Source organism: Chenopodium album, chromosome 23 (genome assembly GCF_948465745.1).
Source record: "Chenopodium album chromosome 23, dcCheAlbu1.1, whole genome shotgun sequence".
Taxonomy (NCBI): domain Eukaryota; kingdom Viridiplantae; phylum Streptophyta; class Magnoliopsida; order Caryophyllales; family Amaranthaceae; genus Chenopodium; species Chenopodium album.
In genome coordinates this window covers 32,691,376-32,707,422 of record NC_137856.1, presented here as the reverse complement: position 1 = coordinate 32,707,422, position 16,047 = coordinate 32,691,376, and the positions used below count along the sequence as shown (strand labels likewise).

At 34.0% G+C, this 16,047-nt stretch overlaps 4 protein-coding genes across 6 annotated transcripts; 2 read left to right on the top strand and 2 right to left on the bottom strand.

Moving 5' to 3' along the window:
- Positions 1–121: 121 nt before the first annotated feature.
- LOC145607397 (putative protein phosphatase 2C-like protein 44) lies at positions 122–3,969 on the bottom strand. Its single transcript, XM_081663064.1, has 6 exons — positions 3,866–3,969; positions 3,631–3,766; positions 1,092–1,394; positions 726–1,012; positions 488–581; positions 122–370 (listed from the first exon to the last, which is right to left on the bottom strand). Exons 1-6 carry the CDS (start codon positions 3,967–3,969, stop codon positions 233–235), a joined length of 1,062 nt encoding a protein of 353 aa, XP_081519190.1. The 3' UTR covers positions 122–232.
- On the bottom strand, positions 3,931–5,721 carry LOC145607771 (large ribosomal subunit protein eL14y-like). The gene is made up of 5 exons (XM_081663362.1): positions 5,672–5,721; positions 5,463–5,564; positions 4,479–4,608; positions 4,284–4,396; positions 3,931–4,186 (listed from the first exon to the last, which is right to left on the bottom strand). The coding sequence occupies exons 1-5, from the start codon at positions 5,672–5,674 to the stop codon at positions 4,133–4,135; spliced, it is 402 nt and encodes a 133-aa protein (XP_081519488.1). The 5' UTR covers positions 5,675–5,721; the 3' UTR covers positions 3,931–4,132.
- A 2,515-nt stretch (positions 5,722–8,236) lies between these two features.
- Positions 8,237–10,389, top strand: LOC145609230 (uncharacterized). Its single transcript, XM_081664768.1, has 2 exons — positions 8,237–8,610; positions 9,849–10,389. The coding sequence occupies exons 1-2, from the start codon at positions 8,476–8,478 to the stop codon at positions 10,071–10,073; spliced, it is 360 nt and encodes a 119-aa protein (XP_081520894.1). The 5' UTR covers positions 8,237–8,475; the 3' UTR covers positions 10,074–10,389.
- A 451-nt stretch (positions 10,390–10,840) lies between these two features.
- LOC145608309 (glycolipid transfer protein 1-like) lies at positions 10,841–15,733 on the top strand. Of its 3 annotated transcripts, none has more exons than XM_081663924.1 (7): positions 10,841–10,996; positions 12,434–12,571; positions 13,226–13,281; positions 13,697–13,827; positions 14,148–14,283; positions 14,710–14,838; positions 15,449–15,733. In XM_081663924.1, the coding sequence occupies exons 2-7, from the start codon at positions 12,445–12,447 to the stop codon at positions 15,482–15,484; spliced, it is 615 nt and encodes a 204-aa protein (XP_081520050.1). In that variant the 5' UTR covers positions 10,841–10,996; positions 12,434–12,444; the 3' UTR covers positions 15,485–15,733. The 3 variants fall into 3 exon arrangements, with proteins under 3 accessions (XP_081520050.1, XP_081520052.1, XP_081520051.1); XM_081663926.1 differs by lacking the exon at positions 10,841–10,996 and adding an exon at positions 11,238–11,255; XM_081663925.1 differs by lacking the exon at positions 10,841–10,996 and adding an exon at positions 11,247–11,369.
- The last annotated feature ends 314 nt before the right edge of the window (positions 15,734–16,047 follow it).

The following is a 16,047-nucleotide window of genomic DNA, read 5'->3' as shown; positions in this document are numbered from 1 at the left end:
TTCGCCTCAGTTGTATACTAATCGCCTGTTCTTATACAAGATAGTTCATGATAGTTATGGCAAATTGAAATCTTGGTTTCGTAATCTTATTATATGAAATTTAAGAGAGAAAAACCACAATTCACTGCTTATACATATGCTCTTCAATCCACCTCTAGTTACAGACCTACAGTTAAATAGTTAATCATCTGATGTGACCGTATATCAAAAGGCTTTAAATATGTACCCTTAACTAATCAAAACGAATAACTAGGCAAGAAATATTGCTCCTGCTCATTCTCATCGACGCTTCCCTTGCTAAGCACTTGGCAGCTTCTTGAGGATCATCTATGTGCCTGATGAGGTCCACTGCCTCTTGATTCCTCATTACCTGAGAGGCAAGGAAAAGTTTCAGGTAGATTATTCTTGCAGACAATAGTTATACAGTTTACAAACATTATGTTAATAGGGTCATTATTCATGTAAGAGAATAATGATATTATGTTACCTCAAAAATACCATTACTTGCTAAGATAATAAATTCAGTTTCTGAATCTATTCTTTCAGAAGCAGCAATCAATTCTAAACTGTTTGTCTGCTTTCTGCTTGATTCACTCCCTGAATGACATGCTTGTATGTGTACTCTTGGAATGCGCATTGCCCCTGCTATGCACCCATGAATAGACATTAATTCGATATTGAATTGCGAGAGTTATGAACACAAGTAGACAAGTAATGTCATCAACATACAAACAACAAAATAGAATTGAAGTAGCTTCATGCCTGAAATCAGCCGGTGAGGCCAATGCCTTTTCCCGGTATACTGATGTGTTACTCGCAACTGATGAGCCATACCATCTCTGCACACAATAGCTCTGTAACCACCCATCTGCGCCATCACAATCTTCTCTCCGTTGATAACCATTGCAGACACAGATTTTACCATCTTCTCCAGTTTTTCACTCTCAAGCTTCGCTCTTGCATCAAGGTAAGCCTTTCTCATCGCGTCTTTGCTAACTTTGACCACCAAAGACTATAGTTCAACATCAATATAATCTTGTCAAACACCATAAAACCAGGAAATTAAATTGAAAATTGATATATGATCATACCTCTTTTAATTTCCTGTCAAAAAAATTAGACTGCAAGTATCTACTGATGCCATCACCAATGCTAGCATCCGAAACACTATAAAACCACAACTCGAGTCCCTCCTTTTCTTCTCTTTGCACAACAACATTGTCTGGCTTCTCTAATTCATCCTCTTCTCCTCCCCAAGATCGAGCCTCGATGATGTGATACCCGTGTGAGATAGGCGTCATCCATGATGGTTTCTTCACATTCTTAGACCCTTTTACATTAGCCGCCCCATCAACATCATCAGACCCCTTAAGCAGACTCTTCCACCTGAATGCCTGCACCAATTTAACAAAAATGTGTCATTCGAGATGTTCTGTTTCGCCATTTCAACATTGATCATCATGCAAAATATTGGATTTGTAATTTCGTTACCAACTTTATTAACAAAATTTTCAATTTCATCCCATCTTCCTACATACTTGACTTTCCGGCTATTTGACTTTCATTTGACTTTTTCACGTGGTCAAACAACCAAAAAATATTTGATAGACATATTATTAAAAATGATTAGCTAGTTCGAGTAGCTTTTTGAAAATGGCTTTTGCATAAAAACAATCACGAAGAAACAACAGACAACTGATTTTACCAAACATTAATGTAATTACGTAAATGACAAATGCTACTAGCTAACTCGTGCACCCAATATAACATCTAACAAATGGACAATCATAGTTTCATTGCATACCATTACACATCAAATTAAATCTTCTATGATATAAAATGATCATTAGAAAAACTAAAGGAAAAATGAAGAAAAGACAATTAAAATACCTGGAATTTAGAATATATGTTTTTGAGTTTCATGGTAGAAACTAGGAAGAGTTTGAATGCTTTGCGTAAATGGTAGCTAATAGGTAGAAGACTAGAACATTTGATGTGAAGAAGAGAGAGAAAAATTAGCTTAAAAATGAATTAACAGAGGATTTAGGAATTGGGAAGATTTGTACTTCCCTTGTTAACGTGAAAATTGTGAAAGTTTATAATAAAGTCTAATGTTTTTATAACCTACTGTTTAAGCAATGTTTAAGTGCTTTTAATGTGGCATGTTTATTGCAGGAAATCATACAATATTTATTATATTTATTGGAGTAATAAGGCTATTCTTTCCTTTTTCATTTGAAATCAATTACTCATTTACTTGTAACTTAAAATATGAAGGCAACTTTAATTTAATTTTTATTCTTTTTGTTTGCTTATATTCAAATTAAGCTATAAAGAGCAATGTATCAGCTTATGATTTTATTTTTTCTAATTTGTTACCCGAAAATAGGAAGATTAAGATTTTGGGAAGATATAAATCAATAAATTCACAATACAAAGTGCAGATTATGATTCTTCTTTTTTACTTATTGACTTTAACGACTACTCATATTATTCACTTTGACCTTTGATATGTTGTACATTTATATACATAAAAAATTATATACATGTAAAATCTTGTTAGCTTGTCTTCTAATATCATCTAATCTGTATTTATAAATTTTATATTGACAAACGTTATAAGTCAATAGAGTATGACAAGACACTAGTGAGCTTTCAAATTTACCCCAACTACAATTTGAATTCTCATGACATATATGGACTAGAAGGTTAAGTATTTAGTAGGCATAGTTAAGAAAATATACAAGTCGCTAGAATTGAATTAGTAGTTAAAATTTTGGTTGAAATTGGAGAGTTGGTTAGCATAAAGTTAGAAATATAGTAGCCGAAAAATGCTATTGATGTGGTTTTTCCAGGAGGTAATACTTTAGATGCGTTTAATTTTAGATATGTTTAGTTAAATACTTAAATTTATCGAAAGCAAAAAATAATAGAATAATTAAAAAAAAAGTTATAAGAGCAAGTGTCTTTTCATCTTCATGACCCTTACAATTCAAAGAGTTCAATTTTTGAGTTAACTAGTACTTCGTAAAGGGGTGTCTAAAACCCAAAATCAAATCCCGTTCACTTTCTATACCAAAACACACTTTGGAGGGGAAATTTAAATTGGAAGGCTCAGAAAAAAAACTACCACTAATTTAAACATAAAAAGAATCAGAAATCTTTGCTAAAATCACAAGATGGGTCAACAAGAAGCGTGAACTTGTTAGAAAATATAGCATGCAGATTAGAAACTCTATAAATAGTCTATGATCAATGTACTAGTATGGTGGTAGCTAACCTAGTTAGAAAAAAGGGAAGGTACGAAACCACAGAGAAGGATATGTTTACTCATATATGAGGAATACAAGTAATCGGCAGTGTGAAAAAGAAAACTCGAAAACATGTCCCGCTCCACAGAGCCAAAATACAACTTCCCTTGCCAAGGTTTGAAGAGGACTTTAACATAATTACGTCGCAATGAATCAAGCCTGCCTAAAATGACATTTGAGTAAGGGCCTGTTCTCATTGACTGAACTCAGCTGAGCTGAGCTGAACTGAATATTTTATAAGAGAAGGAAATTAAGAGCTGAAATGAACTGAACTCAGCTGAACTGAATTGAATTTCAACGTAAGAGAACAGGCCCTAACCCTCATGTTAAATATGAAAATGTAAACAGCATGTCCTTGAGCTCTACAACCAAAAGTAATGCCAAACTTCTTGGGGTACACGTTGAAAAACAGTGTCGAATAGCCAACCTTCCTAAGACCAACTAGTGAACTGAACCTATATGCAAGCCAGAATCACACAGCACAGGAGCACAGCCACTCTTGCTAGTTGTCCTAACACAGCCATATGAGTCTGCATGTCTGATCCATACAATACAGTAGAGAGAAACCAATGAGGTTGATACCAAAGAAAAAGTACCAGAAAATAACTTGAACTCGAAATTCTAGAAACTCTTCCAAACAGCAGATTTCTAAATTCATTACTCAGGCAAAAAGTATTCGTTACAAAACCAAGACAGTAGAAATGATATGCCATTGCTATCAAGTAGGTACTTCACAAAATATAAAGTCGATCAAAATTTTCTAAATCTTAAAAATCAAAACGCAATGAACCAGAGATAACAAAATCTTGATTCCTAACATTTTACGCAGCTGCTTTCTTCAACTTTGCAAGCTCCTGCCTAACTGAGCCAGCTTTCTGCACAAGTAACGAACAGAATGACAGATAAATCAGAAAAACCACAAACCTTAATCTTGGCAAACATTGGGATTGTAGAGTGGATAAAAACACAAACCTTAATCTTGGCCAACATGATCTTGAATCTGTCAAAGTCGTTAAGACCAGCTCTTCTCTTCTGGACGATCAACTTCCTACCCCATGAACTGTTCTCCCACTTGTTCTTAACATCTGCAACATCAATTCCAATCAAATCACAACGCACACAAAAGGCAATAATGGAATACACCAATACGAGACCAAAGAAACCTACCAGCAGCCTCCATAGCTTCAACCAAGGCTTTCTTCTTTGGTGACTTCTGAATCTCAACCTTGATATCTGTCAAAGAGAGCCTCTTCAAGTTCATTTGACCCCTGACCATATCGGGTGCATCAACTAGAACCTACAAGCAAATTTCCAGACACATTAAGATTTGAACAAAACTCCATTCAAGACTCAACTAAAACCCAAACCACAATTGAGCATATACAGCACACAAGATATACTTCGCATAATGTTGAGCACACAGGATTCCAATCGAATCCATAAAACATAGCGCTTGTATGGTAATGTTCACTCATTTACGGGTGCATATGACCATGAGATAAAACATAACGCTTGTATGTCATGTTAAATCATTTACGGGTGCATATGACCATGAGATAAAACATAGCGCTTGTATGTCATGTTAAATCATTTACAGGTGCATATGACCATGGGATAGATTAGGCTACTCTACAATTATAATTCTATTATCGGTACAGTTGAAATATCATGCCCATATGTGCCAAGAACTCGAATACCCGAGGTTAAATATAAAGCTCAAACGGGCAATGCAGCCGAAATACAGTCACTAAACATACAATTCACAGAAACACTCCAAATCAATGTATTGAGTACCCGAATATCCAGCATGGACAAGCAAAGCAGCTACAGGAATGAACTCCTACATACTTCCACTAATCATACACAAGTAGTTCATGAATATACTCAATAAAAGACAAGTCTTGCGAAACAACTATAAAAAAATACAATATTTGGGAATGTTTTCAATCAAAAAATAGCCAATAAAATGCACAAATACAAGCAAATTATAACAAAAGCTCATCAACAAATCAAATAAATTATAACTACGACAAAAATTAAACATTCAATATTTCCAATTGCAGAATCAAAACTTAACCCAAATCAATTCAACTCAAAAACTGCAAATTAAAACCCTAATAAAAAGAGATAAAATGGGAAAAAGGGAATTACTCTGTTTTGGTCAAGAACATCGACAATGACGACAAGTCGGCCATATTCTTTTCCGTAGTTAACAAGAGCAACTCTTCCGATCTCAACGTATCTCTTGAAAGGCTGCATAAATCAATCAATTCATCAGAAAATTAGGTCATTACATTAATTCAAGCACAAGGTTAAACTTCCATGAAAATTAGTAGGAAGAAAGAGGAGAGAGAAAGTACCATTTTCGATTGATTTTTGGGTTACTCTGGAAATGGAGTTGCGAGAGAGATGAAAGGAGGCAAGTGAAATTGGTTTTATGGGATTAGGGTTTTTTAGGGTTTTATACTTTCACAATTACGAAACTTTCATTTTGGAGTGTGGGTTTGGGTCGGGTGGGTTTGGGTCGGGTGGATTTGTGTTAGGTTGTTTGAAAGGTCGAAACGGGTATGTTGTCAAAGTTTTTTTCAAGGGGTGTATATTGGTCAATTTGTTTTTTTTTAATACTTATTGTTTTTTTTTTTTTGAACGAATAATACTTATTGTTTTTTTTTTTTTTTTTGGAGGGGAATACTTATTGTTTTTATTACTCCATTTGTTTTTTTTCCTCAAAAAAAAAAAAAAAAAAACACCATTTGATTTGGTTTTCATTAAAAAAAAAAAAAAATTAAACCCGATTTAATGTTAAACTAGTGTTAGGCCCAGGCAATGCCCCAAGTACTGCATTATTTCCATGATAAAATCTTTATTAATATTTAATTTTTATTGAATGACATGAAATATGATACTTGTAGTAGCTTAGTGGGTGACATATTCAAATTTAAACTTGAGGTCATAAGTTCAAATTTTGTAAGAATCATTACTCCGTACTATATAGTTGTACTCGACATTTATTTGTGTTAGCAACTTCCCTTGTCACTAGCTCTTTAATTTTTTTTTTTTGGAATAAAATGTTTATTTACTTAAATTGCCTACATTAATGTTAATTAGTTTTTTTTTTATTTTTATTTTTTTTAACTCTTAAGAATAGTATGCTTACATTTATATCCTTAAAAATATTTGTTTTACATATATTTTTCCCATTAATGCTACTAACAACTAATATTGTGATGTCATGTAAATTAAAACAGCCTCTTGAATATTGCTAGTTATGACGCGTGCGTTAGCCATTCTAGTCACTATAAAAAAAATACAAAGTAAAAAGGAGAATCCTACGAGTACCTTGATTTATTTACCTAGTCTTCTTAAATGCTTGGCTTAGTAAAGAGATTCGTATCCTCAATGTCCACGAAGAATCACCCAGAAGATTAGATTAGATGCCTCATCATGCGCTCAAAATTCAACTATTGAGATTTTAAAAGAATTGTCAAATACTAGCATGAAAGCATGCATAATAAAGCTAAGCTAATATTAATATACATTATCATTTTATCAAAAACTAACTTTGTACGATGCTTTGCTTAGTTTCATTTATGTTTTCTCTAGGTGTTGAATACTTGTAATGATAATTAAAGTAATAAACACACCGGAAAATTTAACTACATACTAGTGGAGGGATAAGAGGAAGCTAAGGGGCGGCCAAAACAAAAACAAAAGCTTTATAGCTATGTTACTCGAACTTTTATATGATCATATATCACCTCATGAATGGTGTCGAATCTGGCCTTACCTCTACAATATAAATATAAATATGTGGCTCAATAATTTGAACAAACATTAATAAATTATGGTCAATTTCATAACATAGTTGAGTTTGACATTTTTTAGTCATAGACCCTTAGGGTGTGCAGGGTGAGCAACTGCACAGGGCCCAAAAGTTAATAGGGCCTCATATCAATTTAAGAATATAACAAATAAGCTAGCATTATTATTGATAATCTCTGTTGTTAGCTCAATGGTTAGATGTTAAAGAATATTTACAAGTGTTTTAAGGTTCGATGATTGTTGTGAACTTCACTCTTTATTTTTATTTTTTTTGAGTGACACAATTATAAATTGAATGGGGGCCCATTTATTATTAATCGCACAGGGCCTCCATATACTTTTGGGACGGCCCTGGTCATAGTTTGGTAATGTATATGACTAGTGTCATTATTGTTGCATGTACATGATATATATTCTTATCTCAAGGAACAAGAATTAACTAGATTATTCATTGTTCAAAGATCCAAGGGATGAAGGGAATGTGTTCTCTCTTGATATTTTCTCTCAAAGATAGAATTTTTCCTCTTCATTATCAAACAAAAAAGTTAGGAGAAGGAACCACCATATAGAATCCTTGTCTACAAATGCAACCAAGTAAATTGTCAACACTAGCAAAAAATCAGGCTTGAATGCTATTGAGTTGATAAAGCGCCCTAAGACTCAACCCCCTCACTATTGACATTTATTCAGATGTGATACATGATGCCAAACATTATCAACACGTGAAACTTAGGTACGTGTTTTTTTTTAAAAGAAAGATACATGAATAAAAAAGTCCGTTTCCCTCAAGACTAAGACCTAATCTATCAAAGTTAAGAAATTAAGATAACTTAATGTTTAAAAAATTAGAGGGTCTTTTTGTTGATGACTATCTATTGTGTGACTCAGCGAGACAACATTATACACTGCTTTATTACGAAAATGCCATGTTGAAATGCAGCTGAGAAATCACAAGTGTATTGTAAAGCACATTAACTAAGTTAGTTGGCATCCACGGGAATTATAAGCACTTTGATGCGCTCAATTTTAACTATAATTAAACAATTACAATAATCATGCAAACTGCAAACCTTGGTTAAGGGAATTATTCTGATGTAGGGAAGTTGGCTATTTTGTATGGTGGGCGGTTAATGAGGAATCTGTCAATGTGTAAGAATAATTTGTCCCTAAAGCATTAACTAACCTCCCCCCTTCACAAAAAAATTGATTTTTAATCAGATTGGTATATTCTTTTTTCTTTACTTGTTGAATTATTTATAGTAATATCTTTGCCTTTAAATCTTGTGGTAGGTCTTCATTGTTCTGCATTGCAGTCTTAAACAAGTGTATTGTAGACAGTACCATGGGTGAAACTTGTATGTCAGGAGAGATAGTGAAGGAGATTAGCCTGAAGGATATCTCTAAAAAACTCGAAGAATTCGCTCAGGCACGAGACTGGGAGAAGTATCATAGTCCTAGGAACTTACTTCTTGCTATGGTAAGTTTCTTTGATCATTACCCAAGTTTGTACTAATTCATTCTGTAGTGTTTGAAACTGTTTATATATTCATTGTGGAAGAACAAGCTTATTATGTTAACGTGAATATTTTAAGTTTGCTTTTGGTGGGGAATTCACTACTGATCACTAAAAATCTTTGACAGCAAGCTATTAGTTTAATTTGTTGTAACCTGCAAGCTATACAAAGAGATTTTTACGAGATGATAGAAGTGTGATACATACATCCCCTTTTTCACATTCAATATTTACGGTTGCCTTTTGATATGCTGGGGTTTCAGAGATGCTCCTCCTTCTGAATGCATAGCCTTTGATTATGTAAAGTTAGTTAAACAATTTCTTGCAATTTCATAGTATTGATAGAAACATATAGAAAGGCATCATTTGCATTCGCTGTCATAAATTTATTACTTTTCGTAATGTTTTGTTCAACTAGAATTTTTCATAATTGCTGCAACATCTATAAGCTATTTTGTTCAGGTTAAGATTTCTTGCCCAAATTGCTCCTGTTCTTCTAATGACCCGGAACCATTGACTCTACTCAAATAAGTATTAGGTCTTATTTTAGTATATTGATTGATAAATAGTTTTTCGGTTATAATGTACTAAAGAGAACATTTGATGAACTGTTCAGGGGAGCTTAATCCATCTGATGGCGGTTATAAGTTCTTTAATCTTTATAATCTGTAATTCATCGATAAAAGCAGCATATAATTGACCTATAGGACCTTTTTAGCTGTTCCTCCAATGTTGGTGACAATAGTGTAAGTAAAATTTCATCACAACAAAGGTACAGATGGTGTACGTACAGGTCACTGTTATAACACGACACCTAGAAACAGGACTTAGCTAGATGCTATATGATCGCGAGTATATGTGGTTGATTATGATGCCTCGTCATACAATTACTTTTGATGAAGTGAAGTTTCAGGTGACTAAGATTGATGGTGATGTTTACATGATTCTTTCCGGTTGAGTAGTTGGTACTAATATTAGTGCCTAGTGGGGGTTCAGAATAATTCATATATTCTGAGGTGACACTTCCAGAATTAGCAGATGAGAATATTTTCTAACATGAAGATTATAAAGATGCCTTCTCATTTCAATTCATTTGATTAAAGATACCATGTTAGAATAAAACATTTTTCATATCAGGAATTTGTTTGTTTATGCTCATAATTTCCGTCTCATCTTTACATCTGTATGCCTTACACTTGTAGGTGGGTGAAGTCGGGGAGCTCTCAGAGATATTCCAGTGGAAAGGAGAGGTGGCAAAAGGCTTACCAAATTGGGAGGATTCAGACAAGGAGCATCTGGGTGAAGAGTTATCTGATGTGCTGCTATATCTCATCAGGCTGTCTGATATCTGTGGCATAGACCTTGCTGATGCTGCTCTGAAGAAAATGGTGAAAAACGCGGTTAAATACCCTGTCAATAGGCTTTAAGGCTGTTGCATTTTCCGTTCAAGATCAACCAATCAAGACATCTATCAAAGTGTGCAAATGGTGTAGTTGAGGAAATGCAACAATTTTATAAAGCAATTTTCTTTGTGTTTCTTTTTGCTATAGTCGAGCTTCAGTTATATTGGCTCAATCGTGTTCCCAAATGTACAAATTTGAAACTGAAAAGATGATCAAAGTATCAAGTATTGTAGAGTAGTAGCGGAAAGAAAGCAATTGTATCATATAATGGACATTAACATGATGCAATAAATTGGGCCTGTTTGAAGACTTTGAACTCATTTGAAGAATAATTACAGCATTTGATTTACTTTGAACTTTGAGATGCTCAAGAACAGTATAGCTTCAGTATGCTAGGCAGAAATTTTTTTATTTTTTTTTCTCAATGGAAGAAATGTTTATTGCATAAAAAATGTTGTAAACAAGCGCAAACTTTCTCCTAAGATCTATGTATTAGTAGCAAGGAAAATATTAACAATGGTCTAAGAATCAACAACTAAAAATCAATTCAACTTATTCTTGCTACTCGCAATAATTTGTACTAGTTTTTATTATTTGGTCAAATGTGAGATAAGTTATGTATTAGTATTTAGTACCACAGTAAAGCTTATTTCATTATTTGGTACCAAACTAAAAATTACCTGGTACCAAAAATATAAAATACTTTGTATGAAACTAGCGTAACCCCTTATAAGTTTTGTAAAACTTTCTCAATTAGGAATTAGGCAACGGACAATTGGACATCTCTTGTACTCCGTATGTAAATAATTAGGCGTTACCTGGTAAAAAGCGGGCGTAATTTAGTACCTAAATAAAATGTTGAGATCGTCTCTTTCCCCCCATTTCTCCAAAGCTTAGCTTATTGGAAGGCAAATAACACCAGTTGCACTTGCAAGAGAGATAAACAGGTAATTACCCTTTTCATCTCATTACCCACTTAATTCTTTCCCTTGAATTTAGATCGATCATCATTCAAATCAAATCCCCAGCATTTTAATTTCGTAGTGCTTGGTACAATTTGATTAATTTACGCTTCATTGATCATCATAGATTTTGGAATCTGATTCCTAAAACCCCCTTTTCAATTCCTTCGAATCTTTGCTTTTTCTTTTATTTTTACGTAATTAGATCTGCTCTGCTTCAATTCTACGCTTTCTGCTGAAAAGGGTACTTCTATATTCCTTTCTTTCTCCTAAATTTTGAATTTCTTAAAAAAATCTTCAGTTATAAGCTTGATTGCAGCAAATTTCGTTGGATCTGATCAGATTGTTGTTTTTAGTGGTATGCTTGTTTATTTTTTTAATGACATTTTGTTGGATTTTGTTTATAAAGTTTGTTAATTTATGTTTGTAAGCTTCATTCTGATTGTTTAATTGTTTTATGGTGTAAATAAATGTGTGAATGCAAAATGCTTTATTGCAGCATGTCTGATGTATTGATGATGTCTATTAGTGTTACCTGATTAGCTAATCACCGCGAATTGCAATCTGAAAAATGAGAATTAGTACGTGAAAGTGGTACATTTATGGCCTAATTTGACATTAATAGGTAGCAAATTGTGATGCTATAAGATTGAATTTGCATTGATTTGGATGGGTTTGGCGTTTGTATATGATTAATGAAATACTCTGCAGTTTGCCATTTGTTGACTTTAACTATTGAGAGTCTGCTTAGAGTTTTTGCCAATTTTTACCTTTAGATTTTGATATTTTGTCAATGTGTTGGTAAAAAAAATCGTTTGATCAATAATGTGCTTAAAGTCATTTTTTGGAAAAGTTGAAGTTTTTATGATTGGCTGGTTATCTATGCCAATACAAATATAATATTTCCTCTAATTTGCTGCTTTCTGAGTTGTTGATCAATTTGCACATTTTTATAAACGAAAAGCCATTGGTTTTTTTTGGGCGTTGAGAGAGCCACAAAGGTCAATGTTATAAACTTCGCTTAAATCCAAAGTTCTTGTTGTTTGCTTGTTGTATTGCTGTGTTGGCCATAATTGTGCTATGTGGAGATTGTGGACTATATGGAATAATCACTTTTGGTTCATGTAGCCGACCCCACTTATGGGATTAAGGCTTTGATTAATTGATTGATTGATTGGACTCTTAGTTTCAATACTAAGTTTGGGCTTGTTATTATACTCGTCGGTGTAAAAATGCATTTGAACACTAAAATACTACAATAAAAACAGACAGTACTTTCCAGAAGAGAAATGTCCAAACCTAACTTTGCACCTCTCCGTAGTGCTTGTCTCAGGCCTAAGTAATGTGGCGTTGTTGTGCTTTAGAGTTCATATCTGGTATGCTGATATCTTTATTAATGTGTAATGTAATTGTTTACTGCAGTTAGGGATAATATGGAAGGAACTCAAGGAAGTGTCTTTACCCCAGCTTTGGAAGGAATTAAGCTGGTCAAGTCCGAGGATGGAGAAATGTTGACCAGGCCTTTCTTGGATGCGTGCAAGCACATTCTACCTGTCATAGGTCCGTCAATGTAGTGTCTGGTGTTTATTATAGTTTTTTACTAGCTATTAAGCCCATGCAATTTGCACAGGCTATAATAGGTGATATACTGATATATGATACTTATATGAGACACTTCTAAAGTCCTAAATCCTAATAATAATTATTTTCTAAAACTTGAAGTTAAATACTGGTATATTATTATAAAGAGTCAATATTGTAAATCCTAATTGCTGCCATATCCACCTCTTTTTTATTACATTTGATCAAATTATATTGTGTACAGAATAATAGTTTTATTAGCTCTAACTTTATTAGGGGAAGTAGCTGTCACATAGTCCCAACCTCGTACAATTCTGGTTATGACTTCACAATATTAGGAAAGGTGACAACTTAGTTTGGACATGAGATATGAGTCATATGACTGTTACTTCTTTATACAGTGGCTTTCTATTTGGTAGTTTATGAACTGCTCTTTATTGATTATGATCAGTTGATCACTTGGGTGAGGTTTTAGCTATTAAGGAAGACATTGTTTATTATTCTGAGTTCTGATTACAATACCTGCTCACTGAATTAGAGTAAGGGAAGATCCCCCCCTCCCTCCTCTTTCCCTCATGTCTGCTATGTTTGGCTGATATAAGCGTTCTTATTTTTATATCTTGTCTGATGCAGACAAATTTGGTGCTGCAATGACACTTGTAAAATCTGATATTGGTGGAAATATTACGGTAAGCTACTTTCCTTCTCAAAATTCTTATGTGCATACTCTTTCTTTTTTATTTTTTTTCTTGTTCAGTTTTGGTTCATTATTGGGCTTTTTTTTTTTTGGGGGGGGGGGGGGGGGGGGGGGGGGGGAAGCTACTCTGTAACTCTGTTCTGGATGCTTCCTTCTTGGATATCTTTTATGAGCCATCTAGTAGGATTATGGAATAGGTCTCCTACTTATATTTTGGTTATCTTCCTTTTTCTATTTTTGTTTTTAAGCCTTTCTCTACAGAAAAATGCACAATCACAATGGAAACAACTCATATTGAAACTTTTCCTGATTTGAATCATGTGATCTCTAAGCCAAGTAGAAATTGACAAAATTTTGGATGCCTCTATATCTTTCTTAATTTGGCATTGATAAGAAATATGTTGCAGAGATTGGAAAACAAGTACAACTCAGATCCAGAAAAATTTAAGTATTTGTATAGTATGGTACAAGTGGAGGTTGAAAGTAAGACAGCTAAAGGATCATCCAGCTGTACCAACGGCCTGCTTTGGCTGACAAGGTAGATCATACTACGATTTCATGTTTGTCTTTCTGTATAATTTGTTGCCTCTTATTGTAAAGGCAGTTTGATACTTGATAGTCCACTTCCAAGTGACAAGAGTTGATCATTACGACCGACTTGTTACTTTTGTTTGATATGATCATCTCCTTTTACTTTCCTCACCCCTATTGTGATCTATATATCCTTCTGTCTGACCTGGCATGCAATGAACACTGGAATTATTATATGATCATAAATAGGATGAACCTCTTTTTATCTGTGTTTTTTCTCTATTTTTGCAATTGATGGTGGATGACATTATTGTAATTACTTTGTAGAGCTATGGATTTCTTGGTGGAATTATTCCGCAATTTGCTTGAGCACCCAGACTGGTCAATGTCTCAAGCTTGTACCGACTCCTATGGCAAGACCTTGAAGAAATGGCACGGGTGGCTTGCCAGTTCAAGCTTCTCTGTAAGTCTAGAAATCTTCTTGTTATGGTTTCCACTTCCATTAATTGAGTTCCGTGCCTTTTATGAACTTAGACTACTTATACAGAGTATCCTTAAAAGTGATTTCTTGTCGATTTGGATACTTATCTATCTCCAAAAGTGAACAATTGTCAATTTAAATGTCACTTCCTAACTGCCAAAGTATGTTTTTCTCTTGATTGGATGGAGTGTTTCATTTTTTAATCGATAAGCTTGTTTGACATGCGCCCACTGCGCGGCAGTCTATCTATCTTCATTCCAATTGTATGTACGGAGTATTTAGGCTGCTATCCCATTGATGAAACTTGCTGACTCATAGATAACTCAAAATCTGCTGTAATGGTATTCAGGCTGTAGTGCCAAAGGTGTTTGCTATATAATTTTCATGGAGTATGAACTGTTCTTGCAGCTTGCAATGAAGTTAGCTCCTGATAGGAACAAATTTATGGAGGTGCTTGGGGGTGATGCTGTCAAGTGCGACATTGAGCAGTTTTTGACCACCTTCAATCCCCTGCTTCAGCAAAACCACAAGTTTTTGGTAAGAACTTGAATTATCGATGATTGCTGTGTTTGAATGTCTTGTCTTTATCAGTGTTTCTCATCAATCAATTACAAATTTTTTTATCGGTGTTATTCAACAATGTTGCATAGAGAAGTAGAAGTACCCAAGTATTACCTCTTCTTAGTCTATTAAACCCACAACTTTTCTTCACTTTATTTTATTTCTCCACGCATGCCAAAGTAGTCTTTTTTTTATATACTTAGCCGATGGTGTAATTGAGGTATGCGTCATATGGAAAAGTATAAAGTTCAATTTACTTAACTTATAAACTGGCATCTTTTTTTGAGGCGTCCAAAAAACAAAAAAAAAAAATGGCTTATAGGGACAGAGGAAGTATGCTACAGGTTGGTGTTGCCTTCACAAGTTATTAGATTTTTTTTAGTTCTGATTGTAAGTGTAATGTGTAGTGGGAAACACATACGTAGTACTTCGTTTCTTGTTTTCCATTTAAATGTGGTAATCTTTGCAACTTATGCTTGGAATACTAGTTATATGGCTTGTAATCTTGTATCTTGTTTTGGTGTTTTTATGCATTAACTTACCATGCTCTTTATTCTGATGCTCGTTTTTCCTCCTCGTGTTTCAGGCTAGTGTGGGCTTGGATGACATGAAAGCTTCTTAATGCACAAAGGAAGTTACATCTGTGCTGCTAAGTTAGATTTGCAGCTATCAACATGATGACATCGTAACACTTTGAGAATTTGCAGACCAGATATTGAAATATCTTGTTTCTGTCTATCCTTTTAGGAGGACATAATACTGAATACACTTATTCTCTAATATACGAATTACAAAGTACTAGTTAACAGAGCCTTATGCCTGTTTTTCCGACAATGTAATGTTACCCATCAAGATTGTTAATCCTCATTAAGTCATTGCATCTTGTCCTCAGAACCTGTTTTTGACAGCAGTCTTTCAAAGTGCATGATTGTGCTCTGGTAGTCCCAAGTCCCAACATCCACCCCCTTCAAGTAAATGAAATAGGCTAAATTCATTTTGGACCTCTTACTCTCTTAGTAGCTCACAAAGTCACAAACTCAAGTATAAACAAATTACTTTTTACTAATGATTTTACCTTTTTTTTTTTTTTTTTCCTTTCACTATTGCTAAATTTTGTGATAGTTACCTCACTTCTCAAAACATAAAATCAAAGTCTAAATTGTGATTATACAAGAATACAAGAAA